This window comes from Ostrinia furnacalis, unplaced genomic scaffold (genome assembly GCF_004193835.3).
Source record: "Ostrinia furnacalis isolate ACB-3 unplaced genomic scaffold, ASM419383v2 OfSCF3629, whole genome shotgun sequence".
Taxonomy (NCBI): domain Eukaryota; kingdom Metazoa; phylum Arthropoda; class Insecta; order Lepidoptera; family Crambidae; genus Ostrinia; species Ostrinia furnacalis.
In genome coordinates, this window is record NW_021133868.1 from 58,948 (window position 1) to 86,115 (window position 27,168).

Below are 27,168 nucleotides of genomic sequence, written 5' to 3' on the forward strand. Positions count from 1 at the left end.
TCTGTTACTCTCTTACACTTACAGCTAAACGTCACACAAAACCTTCTCTCGAGTTTCTTGTAATGACCTTTTATTCTATTTTATTTATGTCCTAAAGAAAGCACAACGGGTGGTGTTCCCACTGTTAATGGGGACGCGTAACAATTTTATTTCTGCCACATCTGCTGTATATGCTCCTTAAGAGCGCATTGCAATATTAAACTTATATTTCAATCATTACACATTTTAGGAATCGTGAAAGCTGAGTGAGTTATTTTAAAGATCACTTAATTTAACTGTTTTGAATAAAGCTGAGTAAAAATGGTCTTAATAAATTCACATGAAGTGATAAAAAATGGACTGGGAAATGGATTATTATTTGTATTAAGAAAAGTCCATTTTGGACCCAAAAACTTAACTTTACTTCTCAAATGGAGTATTAACAACTCAATAAATTCAAAATCTAATTCAAAAGCCTTGACATAATTGATATTGTATCTAAATTAAACAACTAAAGGGTACTTTGTGTAAAACAACAATAACAGACGATGTCAGACCAAAACTAGCAAACTATTCGGTGTTTATTTAAGTAAACCTATTCAAGACAGAAACACCCATTTCTGGCAGCCATTAAGAGTAGCCGAGAGTAGCGTATGAGGAAGAAGGCTGTATATAGGTCATAGTAAACCATTGATTTTCAAAAAGACTTCAATCAAGTATGTTTATCAGACAGGCGCTATTTATTGCCTAAATACACTGAAATGGCGTATAGGACATGAAATCTTTTTTTCCTAGCATTTATAAGCTTTCAATAACGTCCCTTTATAATTTTCACTGCTTTAAGACAAATGTGGTAGAAGCCACTAAAAATCTATTGGATGTTGTAATAAAACCAACAAGGATCTATAGCTATAAATCCATATATTAAGAGAGTCTCATTGATGGTCACTTTAAGTCACCTTGATAAGCCTTAGTTACCTCAAGGGCACGACTTTTAGGTTAGCTAACTCAGTCTCGGTCAGCATTTGAAAACAGATTTTAGACAAACCAATTTGAGTCTTAATAGTTAACAACTAAACACTTTTGAAGTTAGTTTTGATTGATCTCAAGACCCAAAGGTAAGCAGAAATTTGTGCTATAAGGTACGGCTTAGAACTAGGCAAATATACCTCTTATAGAACTACTAGCTAGCAAAGAATACTCAAAGATACTGTAAAGTAGCTTATTTTATTTTGTTCGGGGTTTTGTGATTCTCCGTATTCCTTTCGAAGCACGTAGAGGTGTGGGAGAAGTAAAATATTACCTACATTTCGAGATAATAGTAATATTTTTTGTTTTCGCTGCAATAAATAAAGCTATGAAAGCCAATTTTCCACCAAGATAATTCTTTTTATGGAATTTACCTTTTGAACAAGCAATAACAAAGGAGTTGTGGATAGTGATCCAATATAGGGGACCTGTCAATGAAAAAACTCTCACATAAAATGAAATAATACTTAGGTATAAGACGCTAAAATCCAAAGTACCAAAATGCCACCAGACCACAACAGCGGCGTAACAGCATTTTCACCAAATCATAATTATGAAATAGTGGTATAATAATGCCACGCCACACTACATTGGCGGTTTCAATAAGATGCTTTTTTGTCTTACTAAATTGCTGCAGTCTATTAACTAGGTATGCAGGAAAAACACAAAATATAACTATCTAAAGGATGAAGCACATGATCAACCCGGAAACGGATCGTAAACGTATTAACTCGAGGCGGTCAGTATTTTTCAGTAAGAAACTCCGTACTGTAACGCACACTTATGTAAGTAACGTAAATGCCTTGCCTTGCGGTGAAAGGCGATACGTTGTTGATCCCTTTCCGGATTGATAAGTGTGCTATGATCTTTATATGTAGGTGCTTAATTCGTATTAAAATGAAAGATTTAGATATTTTTTTGCATATTTGACCACAATCGCACTTGATGTTATCTTGATATGATGCAGATCTCTCTACACAAAACCTTTCATAGATATTTAATAAACTTTTTGTTCAGGAAAACCTTGGTAACAAGACATACTATACTATATTAAACCCCAAGCCATAAAAAGCCCAAATCACTAGAGTAGGAGTTCCAATAAAATACTAAGAGGCGAAGGACTTAATCCTAAAAAGCTTACGGAAAAAGGCTTATAGTCCCATAAGCCTGTAACGCGTGGCCAGCCTATTATGACGACGATTTAGTAGGCTGGGACAAAGCGACGAGGAGCATTGTTGCTGGGATACAGCTAAATTAGAACAGACAACGCATTTTAAAACCAATAAAGGTACCTACAGGTTTAGCACGTACTAATTTTTTTTCGTGTCTATTTGTATATGCTTGTATATGCGCGTGCATAGCACCTATTCAGGGATAAAAAGCTACTTAAATTATGTACTTCTTGTAACAAGATTTTTCCAATGACCAAATAATCCTTACTTCAGAGGGCACGTTAAACAAGCATGTCTGACAAATATGGGAGCCATATTTGTCAGCCAGTCAAACAGCTCACACAATGAAAGAAGGAGATCAAGTCACAGAGTGAGAAATGTTATCATAAGCAGACATATCCTTCCAAATCAGCAACATAATATCATTATGAGCCGTCATACCGCGAATTATGGTATCGGGCGCAGAGCGTACAAGCTTTTACAGTCCACAAAATACTGGCTCTTGGAGAGTCTGTTCTCTCATTGCTTATGGCCGGATAACCCATCGGCAGCAGCATTCCCGTGATGTACGACGCATTGTGTGCTAATACAAGCCAAACTGTAAGATACGGCCAAGTTGTGTTCGCGTTAAAGCGGTTCTATTTAAACCTCCATATTGCACACTAACTTTTATTCAAAATACTTAGGCATAAAGACTAAAATATAGTCAACTGAGGCTTGGATTACGGAATATTCATTCATGCTACTATTCTAAAGTTAATATTTTTGGATTTGTCACGGAGTCGGCTCGTCCATAGGGAATAAAAGGGTGTAAATTCGTCACACCTTATTATATTCCCTGTGACAAATTGCCACGTTCTTAATCAGACGTTCAGTATACGAGGAATTTGCATTTACAACCCGATCGAGGCACATGCGAACCTCGCTAGAATGCGACTCTCCCTCGCACTCACCCGCAAACCTCTCGTTTGCCCCGTCCGTACCGGAGTGTCGATGTGACGTCACGACTGCCAGGTGCTCAGTTAACTCAAGTGAGATAAATCTGGTTTTAATTCATTAAATAAGCTTGATTGTCTGTTCTCTCACTGCTTGTGGCCGGATAACCCATCGGCAGCAGCATTCCCGTGATGTACGATGCATTGTGTGCTAATACAAGCCAAACTGTAAGCTGCGGCCAAGTTGTGTTCGCGTTAAAGCGGTTCTATTTAAACCTCCATATTGCACACTAACTTTTGTGCGGCGAAATGGGTTTAAAATTGAGGCGTGTGATATTTAGTAAAATATGTATGTACTATCGGGGACTCTTCCGCCTGACCACTTTGTAGAAATTTTAGCGTAAGCGCATCGCTCCGGTCACGTGCTCACCCCGTCTCTAATTGGTTACGCATTTTACTATATTTTTACTACGACCAATAAGAGACAATCAGGGCTTAGGTTGCAATACGAAATACCATTGTGCACTTTATTGTCATAGGGTTAAGGTTTAAAACGAAATGTTTCTTTTTCTTCAATCTTTCTTAGTTTTAGGCTGAGTTGCACCATCTAACTTTGACCGTAACTATAACGGTAACCGGTGCTTTTTGTATGGAGTTTGACAGAATTTTGACGTTTGTTAAAGTTAAAGTAAGATGGTGCAACTGAGCCTTAGAATTTTAATAATAGAATTTGGTTACAAACAAATAGATATGTATTTTTTTTAAATTGGTGATGCGAGGGGTTTGTTACGTATTTGTTTTAAGAGAAATTAAATAGAAAATGCGATGCGGGAATAGAATAACTGTGTGAGTTGCCGAGGAAGGAGTTTACCCGATATATTGGGATTATGGTGAGACTCATGCACTGACCTGGTAACAGCGACACCGGGCTCCCTTTCCCAGTTCCAGCACTCCTTGTGGCAATCCAATATCAGAGGGCGTCGTTCGGATAGCGGAAAACACTGCACTTCGCACAAAATCACCAAACGATAGAATAAAATAGTTTTTTATAGCGGCGTAGATGCACACGTGAAAAATGGAGTATGGGCAACGGGCAACTGTCTTTTTTCTTTCAAATGTTTGGTAGGCGGCACAACAGTTTACGCCGCGGAGAAATAGATGGCGTTAGACGCCAAGGAACTTTGGCGAATGGTCGGGAAGAGGCACGCATGTATACCAACAGTAGAACATGAGAACTCTTTGTTGCCAACATAAGCGCGCAAACACTGATACTACACGTTCCATTAAAGAATACGCGGAATCAGCTCTGTCCAGATCAAAGAACATCTCAGATTTCTACCTAAAAAGAACAAACACCTGTCCCGTTCTGTCTCATTACAAAAATATTACATCTCTCTCTTTCGTCACAGAGTATCGTTTACGCAGACGTGTCGTAAAACGTAACGAGAGGAATCCGATAGTTTTGTGGATTTTGTTTTGGTTTTACGTTTGTTACCGATACGATGACCGCGTGTCCTACTTAATTCCGAAATTGATATCCTGCTGTGAAGGTTAATAAATTTTATTGTTTTTATCTGGACCAAAGATAGTCGAATAAAGATAAATCTCTGGGTTAAGATGGAGAGACATGGAAAATGGCATGATGTTACAAAGGATTATATTGATTTTAAAAATCATGAACTTATAACTTTTACAGTAATTTAACGTTAAAGATCTTTTGCTTTAAAATAAGACATTGATTGAAAATACATTTCAAGGTTTTCCGCTGTCAGACGATGATCACAAATCTGATTAAATCAAATTATTTTATTGCACCATGTAGTATTTGTTAAGGTTTTAAGATAACTGCACTGTCAAATGTTGACAGATGATTAATCTACCGTTAATTCAGTCACTTTCTGACCTTTGTTCTGTTTTTTATTTTCTTTTTGTGTCAAATAAAGTTTTTCTTATTCTTATTGGGCACTGGCTGAATAATCATGTACTAATCCGGGATCGAAAACACAAGAAAAAAAATCTTTCACAACCTATAAAACTCTTCAAATCAAACAGGTGGTAACCCGATCAGTGTTGCCCGTTTTGAACCGTTGTAAATCGACACCGACCAATTACACTGACGAAGACATCGTGAACATATCTGTCTGTCAAACATATCGGATTCGATATCCAGTACAGTCGAGTTTAGATAACGAGATGATATCTCATTTGAAAATACTGCTTCAGGCGAGAAGAAAACCCATGACTTTTGGTCAGCAATCTTATGGCTCTTTCTTCTTCAGAGACATCGATTGTGAATTTAAGCTAATGCTACCTGTTAAAAGTAACATTCAGTTTCGCTTCACTATCTTTTTTGATTCTTAATAAGTTCCTGCGTTCCTTCATAAGACTGCATCCCACTTAACATCAGGTGCGATTGTGGTCAAATAACTGCCTTTTTATGCATAAAAAAAAAATGTATTCTCCAAGTGATATATCGTATTTTTAACTTGTCTAGGCTTTTATCGAACCAAATTGTAAGAGGTACCTATTTGAGAAAAACATAGAATGAAGCGAAACATGATGCTAAATTAGTAAGAGAGACTCACTCTAGACATCCTCTTAGTCATAGAACAGGAATACCTTCCTGTTACCATCATACTTGCATAATTGACTGTACCTATTGTATTTTGTGTATTAGAATTTTGTTTTTTAGACAAATGATAAATATTTACGAAGTGAACTGTACAAAAAACTGGGTTAACACGCGTCGACGGCTCCGTCACCGAATGTTGTTCAAAAATTAATTCTGACATTGTTTGCGGCCGTATTTTGTTTATACCAGTGCCCGCCAGGAAACGTACGTCCGATTTATTATAAAAAGAAAATATATACATTTAGTGCGATTCTTTACATAAGAAATGTATAAATAACTCACCAACTCATTGTAGGTAACACAAATGTTGTTCATGTCTGTGTTTGAATAAAAAAGTTTAAGTGCTTTGGCAAACATTTGACTACAACATCAAAGAGCTTTAACACGTTGGACGCCACGCGGCTCACCGGTGAGCCTCGAACAATACAATTTCCATTGTGTCTAGCGTCTCGGCGTTCAATGACTTAATAATCCAGATTCAACAAAAACAGACGGAGACTCATCATTCAGTAGACCTGGTGAAAGTAGAGGGAAACACCTGAATACGGGCAAAGCAGAACCGGTGCGGCCGTTGTGAGAATCCTAAAGGAAGACCTTTGTTTAGCAATGAACAATTAACATCTTTTGGTTGATTCGAACAAGATGGAAACCTCTCTAGATAAGTCTTTAGGTAAGTCGTTATTTTAAATGTCAATTATTATTGTCTCTACCAAAACTAGGACACATATTTCCCTATATTCCAGCTAAGCAAATCTTTGCAAATTCCAAATTTACTCTTCTCTCGAATGTAATATTAAGTGCTTCCCTAAAAGCTGCAGCACTCCCGTGTTTATTTATCGGCACCCTCAAAATTCAATAAAACCTCAAACCAGTAAAACCGAAAGCCACGCGATAAATTATATCGACAGCGGCGTCTTATTTCACCACATTTCAAAATTAGCGACCGCCATGCAGCAGTAAAACATGGTCATCTATAAAACAAGATTTATGTTACTACGAAATTTTATGAACGACGGATTCGGAGTGTCTTTGGGCATAAAGTAGAAAGAATCAGAAGAACTGAAATCAATCAAGTGGTTTCTCCAGCGATGAGAGTGAAGATGGATCAATCTCGAAATTATTGGAGGCCTATGTTCAGCAGTGGACGTCCTGTGGCTGAAATTATGATGATGATGATGAGAAGTTAGAAGCGACAAGTATACTAATATTATAGGGTAGAATAGTGTAGCTATTTCTAGTAATGAACTGCTATTATAGGCTGATGATGAGAATGAGTTTATAAATTATCGTAGGGGCTAAGTAGTCATTGCTAGTTGTTCTTCATTAGCGGTCTAGCTGTAGTTGATCGCCGGACAGAGAAACTTAACTTATTAGTAGTTTATTACAGATAGCATTTACAGTGTGCCTACCATGAGTTTACGTTAGGTGTGCTCGCCAGCGACTGCGTAAAAAATGACATTTAAATGTATGACATATTGTGCAGCGCCCCTAGCGGCTACTTTCAAGAAATAAAATCTTCATAGAATTTTTTGACGTATTCGCTAGCGAGCTCACCTAACGTAAACTCATGGTAGGCACACTGAACCTAATTCGATTGTGTTTGAATGTTTTTATGGCAGGTCTGTGTGAGTGCCCATTCAGCAACTTTAACCTTCAATATCAAGAGGTACAAAAGCATTTTGGAGCTAAATCTACATAAAGCTACAGGATCTAGGCTCTCAAACAACCTGCTTTTTAGACAATGTTTTGCCATTATAATTTAGTGAATACCTTATACATTTTAAGAAAAATGTTAACATAAATTCAGTAGGATACCTACATATTTTTTACTAGTAAAAATGTAAAGGTGAGTTGCACCACCTTATTTTAACCGTGACTAGACATACCGGTGTTTTTGTAAGGAGTTTGATAGACTTAAATTTTGACGTTTGTTAAAGCTAAAGTAAGATGGTGCAACCCAGCCTTAGTGTCTTACAATATGACTATTTCAAAGATTTTTCCTAAATATTGCTACAAAACAATGTAAATTAATAAATTTTCAACGTCAAACCTTAACAAGTTCAACACACGCATACATTTTGTCCTAATCACCTGCAGTATAACCATCAAAACTTTTTTTCATCCCCTACCCAATTTAACCCCTTTAAGCCCCTCTATCATAACACCCCGAGGTGTTAATAGCCTGCGGGATAGACGCACACGTTATCCCCTAGCCCCCAGTCTCCCATGGAACGCCGTAACTAACATTTTTGCATACAACCGTTCCAAAACGAAAAGCGCGCGTTGCTAGAAAACTTAACACAGTTTTACAGGCTGAACTTGTGTGCAGGGTTGCCAGTTTAGAAATTTTCCCTTTCATTTTTGGGCTGATTGAGAGAACATAATTACTATTGTTTACTTCTCTCAATGTGCAAAATTCTCATTACATTTACGTATTTGGTAGTAAACGTTACGCCTACGCCGCGGCTCAATCTGCCTACGCGATTTATTATTAGTACTAAACATTACTATAACCTAATTAATACCGTCAAGGCCAAGATTCGTCCCAATTTACGTGATATTCCAAATCTACACATTAACATTACGTATTTCTATGACTATTAGGTAATTAGAGTATATTCTGCTTAGTACTAACTCTATGTCAAATACCTACTTCATCGTCAATTTAATTTCCATTGACCATTAATAATAATGACTTATAAACTTAATTTTTCATTCTGACGAAATGTTTAATGATATTTTAGTTTAACTGTCACAAAATAATCTATGTACCTGAATAGGTTAAGCATAGAGCCCACTAATCAATAATTACCACCCTTTTTATCTATGTTTATGAATAAATAAAGAACAATGGGACATAATGTATGAACTTTGTCTCCAGTACATGCTAATACTTTAATTTTATGACAGCGTTTGATACCGTTTGAGTTAAAAGTGTTGAGCATTAAAAAAATCGAGTTGTCGTAGGGGTTGAGTTGTCACAGGGGTCGAGGTGTCGCAGGAGTCGATTTGTCCTTGGTTAAGCTGTCGTGACACCCTTTTTTTTAAAGATTATTAGCAATATTGCCCAAATTACTAATAGTCCCGTTAGCCCCTCGTGTAAAGCTAAATAAGATTGTGTTACGAGTGGGCTCACCACAATAGTCGAGCGGCGGTTTGAAGTTGGTCAAAAGTGTTCACTCTATTACCTATTGACAAACGCTGAAGCTGAATTTTTGACTCTCATGAATATTTTTTTAGCAACTGGCAACCCTCCCCGTACGCGGTATTCGCGATATTTATAACCCGTAGTTGCTGCAAAGTTTGTACAAAAGAGGAAAGTTGCAGCTGTAAACTATAGTTAGGCAGGGGCAGCAAAAAAGTCACGGGAATTAAAGTGTCGCTATTTATTGAGAGTTGTTGTAAACATGATTATGTTGTTGCGGACACATGTTGCACTACGGGCGGTAGAATCTTTCCAAGACCCAAACATTACTATGAGGTCTCACAGTTCCCGAGGACGCACAGGGTGACACATGAACCAATCACAGAGCGATTCAACGCTGTGCGTTCGATTTGCTGCTTTACTAAGGCAAGTATCGTTTGTGAATACGGGCATAAGTGTTTTAGACTGTAGATCAACTCATACATTTTGGTTCGATGCTCTGCTACGTGTGTCGTTGAAACTTTATTTAGGCTGAGTTGCACCACCTATCTTTGACCGTAACTTTAACGATAACCGATGTTTTTTGTATGGAGTTTGACAGATTTTTGACCTTTGTCAAAATTAAAGTAAGATGGTGCAACCCAGCCTTAGAGTACAGTTAGTATGTAAAATAATTAATTATTTACAAAAAAATTTAGAAATTTTAATTTTTTTTAATCATGGGAATTTAAGTAGGTTTCTTCTATCTTCTGTCGTGTGCTGAAGACTAAAGTAAATGAAACAGCAAGGTTATTTTTTCTAATATTTGCTGACCTTTTTATCAATCGTAAAAAAGTTTATTCGTATCAATCGTAGACATTTCCTATTAAACTAAAAACCACATAAAATCTGAAAAGCGTCGAAGGAAGGAATCAATGAGATACATTCAATACCCAACTGCTATCTAAACCAAAAGGGCACGTTTCAATTATAACATAATAGCATCATTATCATGCATTACAGTTTTCAAATTTAATTTACACACTTGTGTATATTAAGTTATTATACGTTCATTATCCTCGACACCAGGGCGTGAAATTGATGAGATCATATCAATTTGATGACCATAACTTTACTATTTAACAGTGGGGTCATTCAAAATGCGATGGTTAACAGATGACACCTGTCAATAACTTTTTAATATAGCATAGTTTATGGCAATAAGGATTGACGCTTTTATAAACATTATACAAGTAGACCTGTTGTGAACAAATCAAAACGTATTATTAACAACTTTTGTAGTCTAGAGGAGAAAGTATCTGTCTCAGTCACAGGTCTTGAGTTCGATTCCCATTTTCTGCTTGGTTTGGTTGGTAGTAGTATAGGTAGCTCTTGTTCTAAGTCTGTCTGGATAAACCATCAAACCTGTAGCCATTATTGTATTTCAGTTGGAGTTAAGATACCTAGTTCCTCTATCGTTGGATTTCTTTTTTTGATCACTTTCCATTAGATGAGATTCAGGCCAAGAGCTTTCCCGTTGAATTAAAACAATAATCATTTTTTTTGTTTATTATAAAAACATTTATTATTCCATTATAATAAGGACATGTTTAAACATTTCTTGTCATAAGCGAGCGGTTTCTTAATTCGAAATGAAAGAGAATAGGAAGCCATTTATTCAGGCATTTTGTCTCTATCATCCGCTGCTAAGTGAAAGAGATAGGTGTAATGTTAAGTAATGCGGTGTCATAGTTAATTATTGTCAGTTAGTTTTAAGGGGAAGACCGTTTTATGTGGAACTAGCTGACCCGGCGAACTTTGTTCCGCCTTAATGGCAATAAATAACGGGATAAAAAGTATCCTATGTCCTTCTCCTGGCTCTAAACTACCTCCCTGACAATTTTCAGCTAAATCAGTTCAGCCGTTCTTGAGTTATAAGTGGAGTAACTAACACGACTTTCTTTTATATAATAAGATAGATTAAAAATAATTAAATTTAATGTGACAGGTGTTTCCCTTACCTATGATTTCTTTTAATTATCTCTCGTGTAAGCCGTGTGGTGACGGCAGAGTAGAATACATTAATTTGTCACCAACCCCTACTCTTCCCGCGGGTGTCGTAAGAGGCGACTTAGGGACTACACAACAAACAGAGAATGGGCAGCAGCGCTCTCTGAAAAACATCAATCTTTTAAACTGCGATCTCCAACCCGCCTGCCAAGCGTGGAGATTATGGCAAATCCCTCCACCATAGTGGAGGAGGCTCATAGTCCAGCAGTGGACTGTAAAGGGCTGTTGATGATCTCTCGTGTTATACTTACATTAATAAGTTACCGGTCGTAGTGGAAATCCTTTGGGGAGCTTTTTGTCCAGCAGTGGACTTCATTTGAATGAAACGAACGAACGATATTTTCGTGTAATATTATTTTACAAAGTTATTCTTACTATTGTTCGACGAAGTAAACCTAAAGGTCTGAGGCCAGTTATAACTTAGTCACACGCTATGAAAAAATAATAATTGTAAAATATTGTATTTAATTAATTATAAAGTGTGACAAAACTTTCAATATCCTGCCCTTAAATGAAGCTCCTTCACACGACACGGGAGAGATTCACCGCCACCGTTACGCTTTCGTTTTTTCCACAAAATAGTTTTAATTGCGGCCACATGTCGCTGCTATCGCCCAGATCTCGATCTAAGATTGCCTTTACAACGCCCAGTCTTTCTGGTAATTGGCCATAATTGATTGTTTTAAAATCCTCTAAAGAGCAGCCAGTTATTTATCTGTGTTTTAATGAGCTTACATTTGTTATAAAGTCGCTTGCGCATGATGGATAACGTTTTTTGTTGATGGAAACAGTCGTGAACTAGTGCGACCGAGATTAAATTAAAACTCATAAATATTGTTACAGATGGTAAGAAAATAAAATTCTGTTAATTTTTGTTACACCTGAAAATAATTGGCATATTAGAACTTTAACGCTCGTATTCACAAACGAGGCTTGCTTAAGTAAAGCAGCAAATCGAACGCACAGCGTTGAATAGAGCTCTGTGATAGGTTAGCGTGTCACTCTGTGCGTCCACGCGCACTATGAGACCTTTTAGTAATGTTTGTTTGTACGGACGTAAGTATTTAACAATCAAATATCACATCTATAAATATTAACCTCATAGTATCCCTTATCGACCCAATTGTCAGCTTTATAAAGGACTTGTAGACTGACGTAGGCAGCTTAATAATATATTTAAAGCTTTACTAAACAAGCACTAATAAAAGCTTACCGACATTTTATCCAGAACAACCAATTATTTCGATAACAATCTAAAACCTATCACACTGTCACGTGAAATGCTTGTACAATACAAACAACTTAGAATTTGTTACTAGCTTTTTGATTGTAAATATAGTGCAAAATGCAGTTCAATTATATAATAAGCAATTAATAATACGGCAACGTCGACAATATTGATACAATCGCCCGACAATTATTCAAAGCTAGCGTGTTATTAGAACTAATAATATAATGAACCCCACCTAGCAATTTCGTGAAATACCGGCGTTTTGTCTGTGTATTACATTTATTTGTTCCACAATTTCTGCGTACACTTTTAGACACGTGAATATGGTATTAGATGGCTCTAGGTACTGGTGGTTTGCTTATCATTTACAAGAATGGTAGTGAGTTCAAATCATGGTATTAACAAAGTCATCAACTAGTTGCTCTTCAGTGCTGGATCTAAGGAGAGTCAAAGATAACGTTCTTAAAAACATCTTTTATTTGTGATTTATTCAAAATATTAGTATCTTTATTCTTAATCTATACTATCTATACTAAATTATAAATGCGAAAGTAACTCTGTCTGTCTGTCTTGCTTTCACGCCTAAACCACTAGATAGTTTTAGTCCCGGGAAAGGACAAAGGATAGTTTTTATCCCGGTTTTTGAAACAGGGACGCGCGCGATAAAGTTTTTCTTTGACAGACAAAATTCAACGCGGGCAAAGCCGCGGGCGGAAAGCTAGTTAACTATAATTTTACTTTGTAATAATGGACCTGTAGTACTTACCTTTCAAGATCCAGTAAGCTATCGTAATTAAACCATTGGTTCAGGCTCAACAGTGGACTACAATGGCTAAAATGAGATATTAAACCTTTTAACCAGCCAGTCCAAAGTGAAAACTGTAGGCTTTTCACAATTAAATTTATTTTTATGTGTCAACGAATTTATGAGCCGTTGTTTTCGAAGTAAAATGAAATAAATTGAATGCAAGATATATCTTACACAACTTAACAAGCAATTACTTAACAGAACTCCTGATACTACAGTCATACAAAAGCATTGTCAAACGAGAGGTTTCACAGCCACTGCATTAAAATCGACAACTCATTTGTCAAGTGAAAACCAACTTTAATTCCTATCGAGCAGGATCGGAATTTATTTATGAATAAAACAGTTGTCGGTCAGTCAAAATTTACGAGAACTGCTCCGGTCACAGATAATTAAAAAACAAAAGAATCCAAATAAAAAAGGCCCGTTGATTTATTTAGTGTCGACGCAGTGTGTGGGAGCTTTACGCGGAAAGCTCGTGTTTTGGTTTTGTAATTACTCAATTAAGGCAAGGATAATGCGTTTTTTTCGGTTTATGCGCATATTATTAGGGGTTAATGTGATGTTTTTCGTTAATTAATGATGATTACAGGCCAATTGACCAAAACTGTTTGGGGGAGTTGGTGAAAAATACGACGTGAAGATTGAAAAAGGATGACGTTAAAATGTAATTTTATACTTGTTTTATTCTACTCCGATAAGTCTGTAAGTTTAAGATATTTAGCTAAGAGATGCATATTGTAGGCATACTATATCGTAACTATTTTCAGCCTTTAAAAATCTATTCATTATAATAAGGCAATGTCTCAACTGAGTCTGGTTTGAAGTCGAATACTTATAGTACCTACGTTGTTTCTGAAACGATCCTTAAATTAAAACACTCGATCATTACGTTCCGTATACAAATGTCTATATTTATTAACGTTTTAAATTAAATTGGCCGGTCCGTAATAACGTTAAATCCGTAAACAATGCGGTCGGTTAAGTATCGTACTCTCAATTGACCGAAACTCTATCATAAGTGGCCTTTACAATCACAAGTTATAAGCGACAGCGGAAGTGTTATTTGGGAAATCATAAGCGGTTGCGGGAACATTGTCATTGCTCGCTCTGGAATGAGTAGTTGAAAAACACATTAAACACTACATTAGTGCAGTGTAAACGTAGTATCATGCATTTTAGTACAAAAATCATAACCCTCCTTTGGCTTTGCCGTAGTCGGGTAAAAATAACAGTGACTCATTCTCTCTAGACACTGTGCCTAAGTACTAAAATAGATATAGAAAATAGAAACTTAAACTACAATAATTAGGGCTAATTATCATCCCTTAGTATTATTATTTTGTTACTACATCCTACATTTTTTGTATACTTTCAGAATATTCAAAGGTCATGGTCGATTCATTAAAAGAAAGGCCAAACGTGCATTTACTGAAATACGATAATAATTAGACCACATCGACCTTTGTGATTCTACCTGAAAAAGTTAAACATCGCCTGTAACTTAAATCGGTATTGTTCAAATTATTTGCTATCACCGTGACTGCTCACAGGTAATACACCGCAGGATTTAAATGCTGAATTAATTCGATGATGCTCAATAATTATTATCTGTACCAGTTTTTATTTGTACAATTTTTAAACAGATTATTGAAATTAATTGCATTTATTAAACATAATATTTCACTTGAAAAATCAAATGCCATAGTTAAGACTTTTTTTCCACATCCACTTGCCAAGTGGCAAAAACCTATACAATACATCATACACTTTTCTTTCTTTCAAAAGTTGTCCATAATAAAGTTAACAAAATAAATACTTACTAAAGTCTCGCACAAAAGTCATCATTATCATCTCAGCCATAGGACGTCCACTGCTGAACATAGGTATCCCCCAATGCTTTCCATGTTGCCCGGTTGGTAGCGGCCTGCGTCCAGCGCCATCCTGCTACCTTTTGTCGTACAAAAGTACTCCAGGTAAAAACCTAGCTCTATGCAAAGCTCCTTATCACAGCATAAGCGCTAGGAGGTTTCCGGCTACTGGGACCGCAATTAACTAGGACCGCGGTCCCATTCGCCGAATCCGTAAAAATTAAATAATTTTCTTCCAGCGACTGGGACCACTCAATAATCCGGCGATTGGGACCGCGGTCCTAGTTCATTGCGGTCCCAGTCGCCGGAAACCTCAGCGCTGGTCATTAGGCCTCTACGAGAGCATTAGTCTTTAGGGCACGTGACGTGGTGAACAGGTTTTTTCTGGTTTTTACTGAATATGTTTCATGAAACTAGGAATTTCAATGTAATTTATAGCATTTACTTAGAGCAAGTTTCAGTTCAGTTATTAGGTATGACTAGTTTAAATCACAATGTTCCAAAAGAATTGTCGATGTAAAGATGGCTACGCTATAAAACGTTTTAAACTAAATACATGTATTTGAATACATTATTTGGTTATTTTTTAAGTCTGTAAATGATATTTCTTCAATCTTATATTTACAATGAAGATAATTATTCTTTGTAATAAAAAATCAAGTTTTATTTACATAGTATTTTATATTTTATCGGAATTGAAACATTTGAATCAAAATCTAGTTCATCATGACTAGTTTTGTTTACATCCTCCACTTTTCCCCATTCAAACACAAAACCCTCAAAAGCACCTCAGGCAAAAAGAGGTTGAATGCCAACCCCCGAACGTAGCCTAAACGCCGGCCATTAGGCTTCTATGGCCCTATTAGTCTGTGCACGTGACGCGTCACATACCGAACTGGATGTATCTGGATTGGGCCAGTTTCGTGACATGTGATTATTTTTTATAACTTTTTCTGACAGAAAAAATGTTTTTATCTGTCATTTCCTTAGACAGATGGATAGTCGTAATAACAAGTTCTTCATCTAAAGATCTATTATGTCATCCAATGTCAATGTCATCTTACATGACGTCATTCGTGTTTGACTTTGTTAACTTTCAGAATATGGTATGGAAAAATCTAAGCCAGTGATCTAGCTTGGAGTGCCTCACTTTTCTTGGGCTTAACTATTCACGTTTTACTTTATCAATCTATACAGATCAAATTATTATTATTTTAATTACGAATTACAATACCTTTAATCATTTTTTTTTATTTTAACCGCCACATTAAGTGACTGTATAATAACATTTTCATTTCTAAATTTCTAATTCAATTATCCAATATTACCTAGAAATGGGACCTCCATAGCCTACATTTTGTCGCAAAGATGTTAAAGAGGTGAAATAGGGGCGAAGATTCGTTTATAGAAAGTCCTGTCGAAAGTCTTCTAGATTTAATTCTGAGAATGAATAAAAATTATACTTCTAGTCGTTAAATTGCATAGATGATGTCATATCAAGCTAAACACAGTGAAACCTTATGAAAGTTAAAACAGATGTTAAATTGCAACAAAATTGTATAGTCTGACGTGATTTCGTCTATACGATAAGGATTTAAGATGTGCCAGTCAGAAAAACCACCCTGGTTAGTAAAAGCAAGTATGCTATAAAGAATTCAGAGCTAATAAATGTCTAAAACCGAGTTAACTCCAAAAAACGTTACATTCTAACGTAAATTATGAGGTAACGAAGATTAATTCGACACGTGCTAACGAGCTGGTTTAACGAATAAAGCTTAATTTGATTTAATTTTTGTAAGACACTATAAATCTGTAAGTACAAGTGGCGACAAAAGCGTTAATTTGAAAATATTGATTAATATTCTAAATGGATATTCATAACTTTTCCTGACATCATAAACCATAATATAATTTTACATGACTATGTGAGAAAATAATGATTGTCTTAGCAGTATAGTTTAATACTTATGGAAAAATCATCTATTAATAAAAAAAAACAAAATTCAAGAACTAAATTGTATGAAAATATTCAACCCAGCCTGTCAATATCTAAGACAGTTCTGTTTCACATTAATTTTATGGAAAAATCTTTAAAAAAAATTCTATGGTTTCATAGAGCATGGAGTAGAAAATATCTCTATTGCTGTAAGTAGACTAAACAATTAATGCTAAGGGATGCTAATATTAATCTCCAACAAAGTGCAAACTGTCACATAGCTTGACATTTTGACATTCACCTGTCCAGCTGACTGTACACATCCAAATTTACAGCTCTGTTCACATCGCTTCAAAGTCTAGCCAGTTAGAATGAACTTTACGGCCGTCATATAACTAATTGAAACGTTACTCAGTCATTTTTACTGTCGGAGCCTCTTGAGAAGCGGTTTATGGGCGTGAGTGTACATTTGTTACGTTTTTGTTTTGAATTAGAAACTTTTTATTTGTTGATTGTAAACAACTATTGTGGACTATTATGCCTACTCTTTAGTTTTTACTGAATGGTGATTCGATAATGAATTATTTATTTAGAAGTACCTATTTGGCAAACGAAGTATCTCATCATAACTCTCATATGAATTGACTCTAATATACTCATAATAGTTAATTAAGCATCATAAATTACACTTTAAGTGGAAATATTAACGTTTAACATTTAAATAGGTTTGATGGCAAACGTTTTTATTTTGCATAATTTAACTAAAAAATCTAAACATTTTAGCTCAAAAAGTTGACCCGATTTAAAATCCCGGTCCTCGTTTTACCTGTCCACATTTTCCCTAAAAATATTTCGAAAAAGAGGGCAAAAAACATGGAGGTCCCTTGTAAATCCAATTTAGTACTACTACAAACAATACAATTTCGCCTGTACTTTCTTATTAGTCAAACAAACGGAGTTAATTCGGTGCCTAAAGGTGACCCGTGCTGTTATAAACTAATTATGCGAAGGCTAAAGTCGTAATGGAAGTGGGCAAAGCAGGTTCATATCACAAAATGTTTTCGTTCGTTCGTTTCAGCCAAATGACGTCCACTGCTGGACAAAGGCCTCCCCCAAGGTTTTCCACAATGAACGGTCCTGCGCTGCCCGCATCCAGGCTCTTCCCGCGACCTTTACCAGATCGTCGGTCCACCTAGTAGGAGGCCTGCCCACGCTACGTTTTCCAGCCCGTGGTCGCCACTCGAGAACTTTCCTGCCCCAACGGCCATCGTCTCTACGAGCTATGTGCCCCGCCCACTGCCACTTGATTTTAGCAATTCACAACACGCATAAGTTGTAATATTAAGTTAAATTATGACTTAATTTAAAGTTTAGATCACACACATTACACTAGTTTTTATTTCACCTCAATCCATCCAGTATTACCGAAGATAGAGCCTCGAGAAGTTTACGGACTTTTTAAAATTTTCAAAAATTTCCAATATTCGCGCGTGACGTCACAACATGATTTTGCAGCCCCCGCGCGTTAACCCATTTACCACTTTTTGTCTTTTTCCAACTAAAATAAAATTTTACCTAACTGACAACTGTTGTTAGTTGTCATCGTTCAATCACATTTCAAACTAGGCGCTAAAAAAGTAACCATTATTATGCCACCTATTGCCAATTTTGTGCACTATGAAGCCATTTTTACATTTATGCACCTAAATATAAATTTTCTGGAAAAATAACCAAGTTGTGTGTGTGCAAACAATTTAGGCCCTTAAGGTGTCAAGGCGTTCGAGTCCCCGATAGTACCTATCAAAAATAATTAATAGGTATGTGTAAAGAAATGGCTTTATTGATGTAAGTAGGTATGTGGAAATGAAATGGCTACTCTATGTTATAAGAGAGCACCTTATAAGAGCATTATTAAAAGAGATTGTGATTTGGGCGTTCTGAGAGGCTTACGTCCAGCAGTCGACTGCCTTTGGCTGAAATGATGATGATGATGATGATGATGATGTACCGTCACGAGCACTAAAATGTAGTTATCTACTTACATACTTAGTAAATTATTTCGTTGTAATAAAAGTAGGTTTAAATTCCAATGAAACTTGGAATATTTTTGCACGTGACTGCATTATTTTTTGACCACATAAAGAAAATAAATCACGATTTTAATAATTGCTGCGCTTGTAAAATGTAAAGCTGTTAAAAAAATCGCATTATTTCAAAGTTATGAATGAAATCAAAATAACGTATTTCCCGACCATCTTATCTACTTCATTGCGTATTCGTACCCTCCTTTTTCCTACAAAAAGACTTTTAAACAGCCTCGTAAACAAAAGAAACTTGTAAAACTTATAAAAATGCGCATATTTGTGACTTTCCCACTGTGAGGAATAAGATCCGGATAACATAGCCTGCATCTGGTTTTGGAAGATGTATGAGAATTGGATTAAATGTGGTTTAAAAGTTCTTTTTTTAACTGTTTGTTGGGTGTCACGTCCTATGGCTGAAATGATGATGATGATGATGAAGCAATGATTCCAAGCCACAAAATCTATAAAAATCACTTAAGGGATTTAAGCTTTGAGAAATCTTGCTGTTTTCTGAGATGGTAGTGGTGTTGGAATAATGCCAGCACGGAAATACCTCGTAGCTTTACTAAAGTTGTCTCAGGTAGGTTCCACTAACTTCAGAATCAGTGTTTTTAGTAGGTAGATCATTTTACATTCATTATTATTTATAGGATTTTCTCTATGAGTAGTTTCAAGTACTTTTGTAATGAAATATTTTTTCTGTATTTATTTGTATTATCTATGTCAAAATACAAATCAAGCAATCCTCAAGAATACAAGTCACTATAACTTTTTCTCCTAACCGCATAGTTTTGTCGCGAAGAACTTTATTTTCCCCAAACAACAAAAGAATCTGATATCACTATTATCTTATTGGGGGGAATTGTGTAGGGTAGTTTGGATTTGTTTCGTTATTTGATGCTAGAGATACACTTCTATCAACAGAACAGATTCGTTGTTGAATTGACGAAAAAATGTACAACATGATAAATGATCATTTAGGTAAAGTGTTACGGAATGAATGAACATACAACATTATTTGTACACTATTAGATAGATCTCGTATCACCACATAAGGCAATAAAGGTTGAACCGTAATTTAACTCAATCGAAGGCTTTAAATAGGTGTGTTCGTTTCAGCCAAATGATGTCCACTGCTGGACAAAGGCCGGCCCCAAATATTTCCACAGGGACCAGTCCTGGGCTGCCCGTATCCAGGTGATTACCGCGACATTCACCTGGACGTCGATTAAGATTAATATTTTTTTATAAATAGACCAATCTTAGGACAACATTTTTCTCTCATTGTACTGGAAATCTAACTCGTAACCACTTGTGTCTGTGACAGGATAAAAAATAAATAAATATCCTTGGACATTTTACTAACTAAGCAAAGCTTGTACTATGGGTACGAGACAACGGATATAAACATACTTAAATACTTATGATTATGATTAACATGTAATAATAATTAAGATAATAAAGATGATTAAGAGGATTTGAATTAAGAAAACATAACAAATAGAAACCGAAATACCTACTTATATTCCCATTTAAAAATATTAGCAATAGAAGCTGATGGTAACATACATGTTAAGTTTTTTGTGGCTCTTCTTTTAGCCTCACCATAAAGGATTCGTTATGAGCAAAAAGTAGATGAAGATGTCATACCACAAAAGGCACTGGGTAACTGACACTATACAATAGAGCAAAACATACCTGTATACATGTACGGTTTTAAAGGTGACTGACTGACTGACATAGTGATGTAGCCCAAACGCACAGCCCAAACCACTAGACGGATCGGGCTGAAATTTGACATACAGGTAGATGTTATGACGTAGGCTTCCGCTAAGAAAGGATTTTACGAAACTCCACCCCTAAGGGGGTAAAACAGGATCCATGCGTACGAAGTCGCGGGCGGCCGCTAGTTTGAATATATGAGATCAGAGATTGTAGGTTCGATTTTCAGTTGGGGCAAAAAAAAGTAAAATTACTGTTTGTATTTGTTTCTAATTTTCATATTATTTTCATTATCAACATCATCATCATCCGCTCATTTAGTCCCCACCGTAGGAGGGATATGCATTGATGGAGGATACTCAAAATTGTTAAGTATTTCTAAATGGTTACTCCCAAACTCTTCATTTTAAGTGAAATCAAACATCCATATCTGAAACTAGCTCCTTACTCATATAAAGGTACTTATGTTTTCTTGTTCAAATTGTTTGCTCAGCATAATGTATTTACAGAGCATTCTTCAGAGAGTAAATCTTGAAAACAATGAGTGAGTAAAATCCTGATTTGTTCCGTTCATTCTTATAAGACAAGCGGAATTTTAATTCTTACAGCGCGGTAATAAATTCATTGATGCTTTTTTACTTCTGACGTGTGATGCCAGAATATCTAGTGTCAGGCTTTATGAGCCACCCTAAGCACCTGATGCTTGCTTCAATCAGACCGCTTAACGTGCTCTTTGGAACACAATCATTATTTGTTATGTATAAATAAGTAATAAATATGCATCAGGCCTCCCCAACCCGTCTGGACATCGTGAGGAGAATAAGCCCAATATTATTTCCCTTTGGCAAATAAGAGGGTCATGCTTCTGTAGTAGAGACGATTTGATCTGATCTGATAATGATGATGATGATAATTATTGCCAATTTAATAAAATTGGACGTTTCAATCCTCGATTGCTAGTCTATTGTGATGAATCCACTCCTGTTAAATCTACTGCTGTGTAGCCATAAATAAAACAATCATCATCATCATCATCATTTCAGCCATAGGACGTCCACTGCTGAACATAGGCCTCCCCTAATGCTTTCCACGTTGATCGATTGGTAGCGGCCTGCGTCCAGCGCTTCCCTGCTACCTTTACGATGTCGTCGGTCCACTTTGTAGGTGGACGTCCCACGCTGCGTTTTCCGGTACGCGGCCTCCATTCCAGAACCTTGCTGCCCCATCGGCCAAATAAAACAATGAACATTGCTAATATTCGACTCATGCCTTGTTTTTTCCATCTCTCATAAAGATCGGCAGTCACGTCCAAACCTACACGTTTGAAAGCTAATACTGCAATTATAATCGAAAATCCCCCTAAAGTGGGGCTTTGTTCATGGGAGTCGAAAAGAATAGTAAGTGATGGCATGGTATAAGTAATACATGACGTCTACAGTTGTGAACTGTGTTTCTTTATGAAGTTATATTACGGTAATAACAATTAGCCGTTTCTTAACCAAATATAACTGGCTAAGTTATAATTAAAATAATGAAAAACTCCCTTTTGCTGACACAAAACTATTAAGACGGAATTCACAAAACAAACACCCTTTGTATTGTACTTACCTACCTACATAGTTATTTACCGTGTCAAATAGGATTGATTTCGCTTGGCCTCACAAATAGCACACAAATAGACAGGTACCTATTAACAATAGCTTTGAACCTACATTCTGAGAACTGTTTAGATAATATAGAAATAAGATTTGAATTTAAACTACAGAAATATTTGGAAAAATTGCTCGCTTGACTCATTTAAGGACTTAGAATAAGCATTGTTAAACTTTTGGAAAATAAGGCAACGTTGATAAAATAATGGGTTTGTTACGCCGTTTCAGTACATTTGAGTATGTACATTATTGTCCGAAAAAGTGGTTAGGGTTACATTGCAACTTAAAGAAAAAACCTTCAAAAATCCAAATTGCAAAAACAAATGACTACGCGTATGACTATTATCCTCCATTCCCATGCAACGTTGTAACACAATTATATTACAGCCTATAAAATTATACACATGCCCATAACAGGAGGATATGCAGGGGCTTGAAGATACAACGAACATAATTTCCATGAGGCGAGAAAACCAGATTACATTTTTTGTCCCAACAACCGTGAAATTGGATGCTAAATGTGACACGGACTGAACATTGTGTTCTAGGAAATGTGTGGATGTGTAAAAGCCGACGTGTACTTCGAATATTTGTACGATTCTTATAGTCACTAGTAACATAATCTTCTTCTTTTATTTTTATGTTACAGGTTGGAAAAACAGTTAAAATTTCTCCAAAAACTTCCCAATCTTCACTGGTTGGAAAGGTTTACGTTGCTACAAAATTTGTAGAACTTAGCTGTACATGAACAATCAAATTGCAGGTTTGGTCAACTATTGCTGATTATCTACGGAGACATTAGGTAAACTAGTCGAAATGTTTGAGTATTTATTGTTTAGCTCAGTAGTCGGAGCAGTCACCGGGCAAGCGAAATTTCGTAGGTTACTAACTGAAGCAAACGATTATTTTAAGGTTTATAAAATTTGTTTGTGACGCATCTCTTGAAAATGAAAAAAATACTGACAAATTGTCTAACACGAACTTTTCTCTTTGCAGCCCCATCCTTGGCGTGGCCACATTCACCTACGAGCACTACGACGACGGCACCGAAGTCCCGGTCTGCCTCACCCAAGCAGACACCTTCTGGTCTGCTCTCTTCTTCATCCTCACCATCGCTGTCTTCTTCATCGTACCCCTCGGCGTTCTACTAGTCCTCTACAGCGTCATCGCAAAAAACCTCATGGAAAACCCGGCCATCATCGCCCAGAACACAAAAAACACCAGCAACACTGGCAACGTCATCAGATACAGAAAACAAGTCATCCTAATGCTGGGAACAGTCGTACTATCATTCTTCCTATGTCTACTACCGTTCAAAGCGTTAACGCTGTGGATTATCGTATTCCCCCCTGAGACAATAATGTCATTAGGCATAGATGGTTATTATATACTTTTGTATTTTTGTAGGGTTATGCTGTATTTAAACTCGGCTATCAATCCGATCCTGTACAATTTGATGTCATCCAAATTCAGGGAAGGATTCGTGAAGCTGCTTAAGATAAATAAGTTGATGAGGTGCAGTAGGAATTTAAGGGAGAACATGCAAAGGCGAGACACTTTCAATACGACCACATCTACTGGATTTTCGAGTAGCAAAGACCATTCAGATTCTTTCTGGAGACGCTACAGTAATAGAACATCGTCCCAGAAGAATATTATCAATAGGGAAAGCAAAAGAATCAAAGAAATCGACGTTACTGCCAAACCGTTAAAAGTAAGTGAAATCATCAACGTCCAGAACACAAGGCGTAATAGCATGAAGATAATAGCAGCTATGAACGAAGTCAACGACAACATTGAAGTGGAAATACATGATAATCATTTAGATAATAACGATGAAGCAATAACTGAAGAAGTCGATCAGAACAATAAGCAGATACAAATACTGAATTTAGATGTTAAGACCAATAATGTGTATTCTATAACGTTAGATGTAAACGAGAATGGGGAGGGGAGAAACAGGTTTGTATGTGTGCCGGCGCAGGATAGAGAGAACAAAAATATATTTGTATACGACTTTAAGAGCAAAGAGAGTTTTGTGTAGGCGTAGGTTTTTTACGTGGGTGATTGGACCGATCCTGAACGTTTCTGTGAACGATGTTTGGCCTAATTTTGAGATTTTTTGCTGTCTAAGTCTTCATATCAAAAGTATATATCCACAGACAATACTAGGAGCCATTTTGTATAACAATTAGAATCACTCGTTTATTAATTTCAAACAATGTTGTAGAATTCTTTGGGGAAGGCATTGGACAACTGTCTAGCAGTAGTCTTTTGACAGAAATTAGAATTATTATGATCAGGTGATTTGGTATCCACTGGAGGAGTACGACCCTCTCTAATCTACCAGAGGCAAATGGAGGATTTAGCTTTCACTCCCCACGATGGCCAGACGAATTGGAGAGGCATAGGGACTCGTACATGACGACAGGACCGACGACATCGTAAAGGTAGCGGGAAAGCGCTGGACGCAGGCCGCTGCCAACATGGAAAGCATTGGGGGAGGCCTATGTTCAGCAGTGGACATCCTGTGGCTGAGATGATGATGAGGTACTCGTACATAAGCATCTTTGCTCATTGGTCATTTTAGTTAATTTATTTAGTTTTAGAGACAACAAAATCTCAAAATCAGGTCCAATATACTGTGGTGCGATTGGCCAAAGGCAAAAAAGCATTTATATTATGTACCTAATCTTAGAAATAATATGCGTTTGTAAAATTGTGTTTGGATTGGAGTGTATATTTTATATGTTGACGACATATTTTTTAATCATTTTAATGTGGTATAATAAACATTTTAATGAAATGTAAAATAATGTGTACTACAATTTCATAAAATGAAAATAAAATGTACTGTTTAGAATGCCTTGATTTTGTGCGAGAAATAAAATACATGTTTTGAAAGAGATTCGTTGTTTTATTACTTTGTGCCCTATTAAGAGTAAAAATGATATTGTTTTTCGATATATTTACAACGATTTGTATTTCAGAAATGAGAAAAATATTATTTTCCTAAAATTTAATAGGGTTATATTATTACAAGAACTTACGAAAAAGTAATACAAGATTTTTATTATGTTTCTTGATGTTTGATGTTTGATGTTTGTTCGTAGAGAAGGATATGAACATATTTTATGAACTTGTCACCTGGGGCAAAGTCGACATAATGTTGATAAATTAGAAATTAATTAATAGTACCTAAAATTATACTCTCTAGACTAAGAGTCTAGCCTCTAACCTAGATCTGGGTTCGATTCCCAGTTACTCACCTTTGAATCAACTTAAATGCTCGTAAGATATGATCTGTTCGTAGATTGAGTTAGACAACTACAGCGGTATATAAACTCTATCTGATAGTCCAGTACTAAGTTTGTGACTCAAGGCTATTTGTTATACACTCAAGAAAGTTTCAGTACTTTCCAAGATTACTCTATAGGTAAGCTGTATTTAATATGTCTCTACGTTTAAAATATGAACTATCTATTCTAGAGTATAAAGCAAACGATTGGCAGTGATCTAGAACTGAGGTGGAATTGTGTAAAGCAATCGTTATCATTTGACAGTTCATAACGTACGATTATTCTGTCAAACGCTTTGTTTAACTGACTTTATCGTACGTTATGAACTGTCAAATGATTACGATTGCTTTACACAATTCCACCTCTTATTTGCTTGATGATAGTTTCATTTATTGAACTAGGAATACCCCAGGATGATCCAGATACCAGTTCTGGTGATAAGAGAAGCAGTGAAGAATCAACATTTTTGACGGTAAGTCATAATAATTATGTAAGTATAATAAATAATCTGAAAAACCTGAAATATCTAGGTCGTTTAGTGAACTAATAGTTCGATTCACGTCATACTGCTGGATTATTAAACAACTAAACACAATCCTAACATAATTTGAAGTTGTGTCTTTATAATTAGGTATTGACTAATGATGTCAACTAGGTACCAAATTCTAAAAATAAATCTTATTAATTAAGCAATAATTTGTAAAGAGTCTTCTATAAAAAAAACGAATAATTTGAGACGTCTACTTCATTAGTGCAAAACTGCAAATTCATAATTACACAGTAAGCAATAAGCAAGCATCTACGTGATGTGCAGCCCGACTTAACGGTTCAACTTAATAACAAAAGTAATTATGCTCTTGATTGCACCCGGTTAAAATTAAAGTGGGAATGCTAAAAAGAAGATATTTTTGCCACCATGTCTTCTAAGAGTACCTTTTTTGCAATGTCTTCGTTAAATATTTAAATATTTGGGAAGCTCTCCGTTTTACGTGGAAATATCAACCACTTGAAGTTGGATTGTTAGCCACGATCTTTATTTACCAACTACTCTACTTAATAGTACACTCTAATGAGCGTGCTATGCTCGGAGTTTCGAATCGGAAATAAGGCGATCCGCAGGAAAACCAAAATGGCCGACCATATCCCGCAGAATTTCTAAAATCAAGTGGCAGTGGGCGGGGTACATAGCTCGCAGAGCTGGCGCAGAAAAATTCTCGAGTAGCGATCACGAGGTGGAAAACGTAGTGAGCAGGCCCCCCACTAGGTGGACCGACGATCTGATGAAGGTCGCGGGAAGTACCTGGATGTAAGCAGCGCAGGACCAGTCGTTATGAAAATCCTCAGAGGAGGCCTTTGTCCAGCAGTGGACGTCATTGGGCTAAAACGGACATATGAATGAACTCTACTGTTGAACTACACTAGCATTTGGTCAACCTATACGTATTTATTCAATACTTTTTACAAACTAGAATTGCATTATTTAAAGAAAATCTTTGCTAAATGACTGTTCCGATTTAGCTCTGCTATTTTTTACAAGAAAAAATCGCATTAATTTAAATGCATACTCCATTAGTATTAATTTTGATCTCATAATTAAATTCCATCGCGTAAATTTTAAACGCAT

At 36.2% G+C, this 27,168-nt stretch overlaps 1 protein-coding gene across 1 annotated transcript in view; it reads left to right on the top strand.

The window, feature by feature from the left end:
- The window catches only part of Ethr (ecdysis triggering hormone receptor), a 57,222-nt gene extending 32,076 nt beyond the window's left edge, over positions 1-25,146 (top strand). The window contains exon 3 of the mRNA XM_028311887.1: positions 23,242-25,146. Within this exon, the coding sequence (XP_028167688.1) occupies positions 23,242-24,289 (1,048 nt within the window). The 3' untranslated portion in view covers positions 24,290-25,146. The remainder of the gene's footprint in view (positions 1-23,241) is intronic.
- Positions 25,147-27,168: the final 2,022 nt, after the last annotated feature.